General features: G+C 39.0%; 1 protein-coding gene across 1 annotated transcript; it reads left to right on the forward strand.

The window, feature by feature from the left end:
- Window positions 1-1,430: 1,430 nt before the first annotated feature.
- On the forward strand, window positions 1,431-2,966 carry LOC137749423 (zinc finger CCCH domain-containing protein 2-like). Its single transcript, XM_068489518.1, has one exon. It carries the CDS (start codon window positions 1,431-1,433, stop codon window positions 2,745-2,747), a length of 1,317 nt encoding a protein of 438 aa, XP_068345619.1. The 3' UTR covers window positions 2,748-2,966.
- The last annotated feature ends 3,772 nt before the right edge of the window (window positions 2,967-6,738 follow it).

Genomic DNA, 6,738 nt, shown 5'->3' on the forward strand with positions numbered 1-6,738 from the left:
GCAATGTCTCCCGTTGTTTTGCTTTTGCTACTATTTATTTAAATTTATTTTTTGCGGGTTTCTTGTTTAAATGAACTAACTTGGGCTTGGGCTGTATTCATTGTCCTAATTGGGCCTAGTGATGGGCATTTCATCCGCAAGATTGGTTTGATTAATAGAGCAAATTGTCATTTATTTTTCTTTATTAGTACGATATTCCAAATATTTATTAGTCTAATAGTATTTTTAGTAATTTTTTCCGCTTGTAACTAAGCAGTTTTAGGATTGAATCGCGGATTTATCCTAATTTTTTACTTCATGTGTTAGTCTAATACATAGGAAATATTGGGAAAATATTCGGACTTATCATAATTTTGTTCTTCTTCCGCTTAGTTATGAAATCGTAGTAGTTGAGGTATTAGGGTTTGGATTCGTGAGTGGAGAAGAATGAATTTGAGATGCATAGTCAGACGAAGGAGAAGCAGAGGTCGTCATTGTCAAGATTTAGGGTTTGCAAGGAGAGGCAAATGATCGAAGATCCAATCAAGAAGGATAAAGGTTCAAAACGAGAGAAGGAAGGAAGCGTGTTTAGATTGGGTTGGTGGACATAGGCGGGTAAAACCATATTAAGAAAATAAGATTACATCTTAAATATATATATATATATATACAATTCATATACATAAGAGAGATGACACTTCATTGGTTCATTTACAATATTATCCCTAAACAGATTCCTCATTAGAATTTTGTAAAAAAATCAAGGATTGAATCAATTCTATAGGGTGAGGAAGTAGATCATATGCTCATCCCTTGTTCGTGTTTTCAAATTCATGAGCCCCATTTCTTTTTTGATTTTTTTTTTCAGTATGATCTACAATAATAGGTGGGGAGTAGATTAAACCTCACAATAATTAACAATAATATAGTTCAAATTCGTATTAGACGAGAGTGGTACCTAAGATTTATCACTTATAAATAATAATAAAATATTATTAAACTGTAATACTAAGTAGGATGACTTGTCATTTAAATATACAGTTTTAACCCGTCTTTACGTGCATGTAATGAAATAGGAATATAGGTGTTGGCTTCCGAACCCAAGCCCAAAAACTTGCTGTGAGAAAACGGAGATGCTCCAATAAGCAAACACATAGCCAAGCTATTGCGTGCCAAGTGAACTGTGAAGGTGCCACATAACCCTTTTGCATGTTCGTCCCTAATGCTATGCAGCCACGCATCTTTCTGCCCATACCCCTTTCTCCGTCCTCGTCATCGATCATCCCCCCCTCTCTATCTCTCTCACTAAACTTGTCTCCCTCAACCACCTATATAATCCACCCCCTTGTTCCCCTCTCATCAACACCACCATCTCTCTTTGGCTAGGCAATTATCTGGTGTATATATATTGATATTATTATTGTTATTTGCATTCATCAGATCAATCAGAAATGAGTAGTGTTTGCGCAGAGCAGCACAAGTTCCACTCCTCCCACCAGCTCCTATCATGCAAGAAAACCCTCCTCAGAGACACCAACATTGACATCCCACCGAGGAAGCTCCTCACCTGCCGCAGCCCCCAAGAATTTTCCTCTTCTGACGTGTACGCCGCAGCTGACTACGGATCCCCGCGCTTCTCATCTGCCGACGAGGCCCTCCTCCGCAAATTCCTCCCCTACAACACCGGCTCCGATGGCTCTGACGACGACGAGGTCGATCCCTACTCTTCCGACCACTTCCGCATGTTTGAGTTTAAGGTCCGGCGCTGCACCCGCAGCCGCAGCCACGACTGGACCGACTGCCCTTTTGCCCATCCCGGAGAGAAGGCTCGCAGGCGGGACCCGCGTCGCCACCACTACTCGGGCACTGTGTGCGCTGACTATCGCCGCGGATCATGCAGCCGCGGTGACAGTTGTGAGTTTGCTCATGGAGTGTTCGAGTGCTGGCTGCACCCGGCGAGGTACAGAACTGAGGCTTGCAAAGACGGGAAGAACTGCAAGAGGAAGGTGTGCTTCTTTGCGCATACGCCACGGCAGCTTAGGATTCTGTCGGCGGATCAAGTGCTCTCTCCCACGGCTAGTTCTAAGAAGTTCCACCTGAACAACCACTTACCGGTGGGGTCTCCGCGTTCCTGTTCGAACAACAAACAGTACTGCTGCTTGTTCTGTCATCCAGCAGCAGCGACGTCGTCTCCAACTTCGACTCTGTTGGCCGGTATGTCTCATCCTTTGTCGCCGCCTGTGTCGCCAGCAGGTAACTGCTCGTCGGTGAGCGGTTTTCATAGTTCACCAGTTATGTCTCGCTGTGGTGGGCTAGGGTTGGGGGGTTTGGATCAGGTGCATGCAAGCACAGGTGGGTTGATGACCTCCAAAGAAGTGGTTGCTGAGCTCATGAGCTCCATGGAAGCCATGAAATTCAATGAAGCTGCAGCTGCAGGCGCTGCTGCTTCTCCGAAGAGGTGGGTCGACGTTTCATTCGATATGTACATGAATTATGCTTCTTCTGATGACGATCTGCAGCCGCAACAACAGTTTATTCTTTCGCCATCCACTCCGAGCCCAACAAGCCGACCATTTGGAGGTGGAGGACGTGGAATCAATTTTTTCGGTGGGGATGAAAATTGCTCCCCAAGAAATGGAAGCTTATTGGGATTTGATCGTGATACCAATACGCACATTAATAAAACGGAGATTGTTAACGGAGAAGGGTTTGCCTCAGCCGGTGACTCGGATCCGGATCTTGGCTGGGTTAACGACCTCTTGATGTAAAGGACTTTCGTTACAGTCTGACTGCCATGATTTGGAAGCTAGATGATCATCATCGTGTGATGTCAAAGGACGGACGGAGGAGATCCAAATTAATAAATGATGGATGGATGATGATCGTATCTATCCATCCCATTCTCAAGCCAACTGTATATATTGCATGCTTCAGCAGCCGTACGTACGTACGCCGTATGCAGACGTGTATTGAGCGTACATAGTTAATTGTTGTCATTATTTTCTGTTTATTTGTTTCAAAGTATTCGTTGTTGTTAATTTCTTTCTCGGTGACGTTTTTTGTTTTCTGAAGTGGTAGGCCAAGTGTATCAGTTGAGTTGATGTTGTTGATGTTTAACTGTTTTGGAGAGGAATTATCAATCGATGCAGTTTTTATTTCGTTTTTCTTTTTTTTTTTGGTTAATTTGGTTTTTTCCCGTTTTCTTTAATTTACTGCCTACAATTCACAATTGCGTGTCAAACCTAATCAGCCAAGATAAAATAGGGTTCGAAAATCATTCGTGTTTAAGATGGTTACTCTTTCCGTGAGAACTTTTTGTGCATTGTTCCTAGGCCCAACAAACGGATCGTATTTGTGTCATGCTTGTTATCTTAACAGCTTATGTTATATAATGTCAAACTCGTTATCTTAACGAATTTTTAACAGGTGACTCAATAACGATCTAATTTTGTTAACGGGTTATGTAAAAAATTGTCATGCTTAATGTTTAGATCTAGTAAACAATATCTTATCGGGTTCGTAGCGGGGTAATGCAAGAAATTGTTATGTTTAATGTTTAGATATAATAAACGATATCTTATCGGGTTCTTAGAGGGATTATGTAAGAAATTATCATGTTTAATGTTTAGATCTAGTAGACGATATTTTATTAGGTTCTTAACGGAGATCCAATAACGGTCCAATGCTTTAACAAATTTTTAATTGGTGATTCGATTCGTTAACAGGTTAAACCATTCGTCTCGGATTAACGTGTTGGTGTAAGAAATTGACGGCCTAATAGGTGTCAAAGCAAATCTTGATTAGCTACATGGAAGACATGCATGCAGCAGTGTTCGTTTTCCTGGAGATTAGGTTGAAGTGTATACTCTGAGAAAATGGTAAAAGTAAGGGAATCCAATTCTGACCAGGATCACTCCAAATCCAATACTACAGACATCTTGATTTATTCGTCAACTATTTTTGGTTGAGGTCGCATGCACAACACGAGGCATAGACCCTTTCCCCTCGATGCAAAAGTACGTACTACTCGTACCATTACGAACGACTTCCATATATTATTCCGAAGTGACAAGTTAATATTAACTCAATCTCCTCCTAATTTGGGACCTTCAAATAAACTAATTTGAGACATCTTGTGGAACTCACTACGTAACTTTTTTTTAATTCAAATCGTCTATATTTTGTCACCACGCATAGATCATCATTGAAAACAAGATCATACTTTTAAAAAAAAATGGCAAATTCTTTTTCATTAAGACATCCGATTATTGATGATGAAAATATTTGTGATGCTTTACAAAAACACTAAGATGACCACCATTTAATGTAACCATCATGTTACTTTTTATTTGGGTGATTTTTGTCGAAAATGATGATCAATAGAAGACCTAAAATATTGACGGTTGAATTAATAAAACGTGTAGTGTCTTACAAGAGTGTCATTTAAATAAACATATTTAAGGATCCATCAACTGAAGCTCGTCGTTCAATTATAGTATTTTACCATTTTAAAAACAAATGTCATCCTGTGATATTTGAACACATGATACTTTTTCAAATGCTCCACTTAAATATTATTCATCTTTTACAACTGTTAGACAAATTTTGAATTATACCACTATTTACACACTAAATAAGAAAATAATTAACAAATGAAAGTAAAACAAAATTAACAATTTTTTTTGCGTGAGACTAAAGGACTTAAACGATTGTAGTGAAGTCTAGTAGGATTAGCGCCAAAAAACAAAATTTCCGTTAATTCTCTGTTAACCCCATTAACCCCATGGCCCCATACTCACCAACCAAGCTTCCTCCGCTGCCACTACCAGTTGTGAAGCAGCCAACCATTGCTTGGAAGACTTTGATTCTAATCTAATAAATAAAAGATTTAAATTCAATTCATCTATTTATCAAATCAAGTTTTATTAATAAAGAAAAAAAAAAAAAAAGACAAATTTATCGAATCCGCGCTCGAAGACTTTGATTCACTGTTGCTCTCATATAGGATTGTTGGAATTCAAGCTTTCTCTTGGTTAGATTGAGCTAGTAAGTTTCTAGAACAACATTGATGAGAAACTTGCTAAATAGGATTAAAAACAACAAACTTCATCACAAGGGTTCAAATTTTTTTACCACAGAAACTATCTTCTCAGTATACCGTATACCGCATCATTACCCATGAATGTGAGTAGCAGGGAAGTCAATTACTAAATCGTCATGAAAATCTTAGTAACATTGTTCATAAAAGTAATAGTAATAGTAGTGTGAGTGAGGGAATGATGGATGGAAGGATGTAATACTTGTTTCCTATGAGGGATACTTATCTGAAGAACAGCTGGGGTGGTAGGGAAATCACCCATGACCTTCTGTTTGGACTTTGGAACTTGGAATATGCATGCAACTTTTTCTCTGCTCTGTACCAGTAGGGTTTGTTTGAAGAACAGCTGGGGTGGTAGGGAAATCACACATGACCTTCTGTTTGGACTTTGGAACTTGGAATATGCACGCAAATTTTCTCTGCTCTGTACCTAAAGGAAAAAGAAAAAGAAAAAGAAAAAGAAAATAAATGGAAAAGACATATTACTTTGCCGGACGGGTAGGGTTTGTTTGTTGCTGGATACTGGCTAGGTGCAGTGCAAACTGCAAATGCAATGGTCCTAGCGAATTTGGTCATGATTTGTCACAGACGACTTAAAATAATAAACCGGGCGGGGGTGGGGGTGGGGGTGGGGGTGGGGGAGCAGCCCATGCTAAAATCCAATGATCATATCTGGTTTGGGAAAGCAACTTAGGGCTACTTCGTAAGCATCAGATATCTGTTTTTTGCATGAAATATTTGAAGTGTTTTTTCAGGATTTACTTAAATTTTTACTAAGAATTAATTTCAAAAACATTTTTACTAAAAACGATTTTCGTCATTTTTAAAAGCACTTCCAAACAAGCCCTTACATGAAACAAATTGGCTGTTATTATGGGGTTCTAAAATCCAATGACAGTATCTACTGTCGAAGAGCAACATGAAACAAATACGTTGTTATTGTGGTGCTTTAGTCTCATAACGCAAATTTTATCTATAACACTGTATTAATGAACTAAAATTTAAATTTATGTATAACACTATTATTAAACTAAAAATTACCGCTACGTGATAAATTTGTTTCATACAAGTCTTTTTCGTGCCTGAACGTCCAAATCTCTATTTTATTTTATTTTTGTGTAAATTAAAAAACTGTTGGGTTTAGGGACAGAAGGCCCATGCTATGCTCATGAGTAATGCTCGTGACAGAGTTTATTAGGTAACAGGTATGGCTGACACCTGTAAATCGGTTCATTTTACGTATTTAGCCACCGTGTAATGTTTCATCGATCAACTTCTCAGCAGAGACACAAACTTTTATGGTCGATAATCTTTCTGACGTTCGTGCAAACACAATTAGACGCATCAAGCTTGTGAACTCATCTATTGCATTTTGCAATTTATTTTATTTTTCAAACTGAAAAAACACTACAAAATAATCATTGGTGGATTTTAAAACTAGACAAATCAAAATTAACCTAGGTAAGATCACATTTGGAAATTATTATAACAAATAAGTGAATATTGTAGTTACTAACCAGTAGAGGGTGGGCAAATGGATCCTGAAACCGCAGGTTGGGACGGATCAAGGCAGTTCAGGACGGGTCCACAAAATTCGCAGGTTTGGACAGGTCCAAAAATTTGGAGAAACGGGACCCTGGCCCAGACCGTTTCCATAGTCG

The sequence above is a fragment of the Pyrus communis genome, chromosome 11 (assembly GCF_963583255.1).
Source record: "Pyrus communis chromosome 11, drPyrComm1.1, whole genome shotgun sequence".
NCBI classification, from domain to species: Eukaryota; Viridiplantae; Streptophyta; class Magnoliopsida; order Rosales; family Rosaceae; genus Pyrus; species Pyrus communis.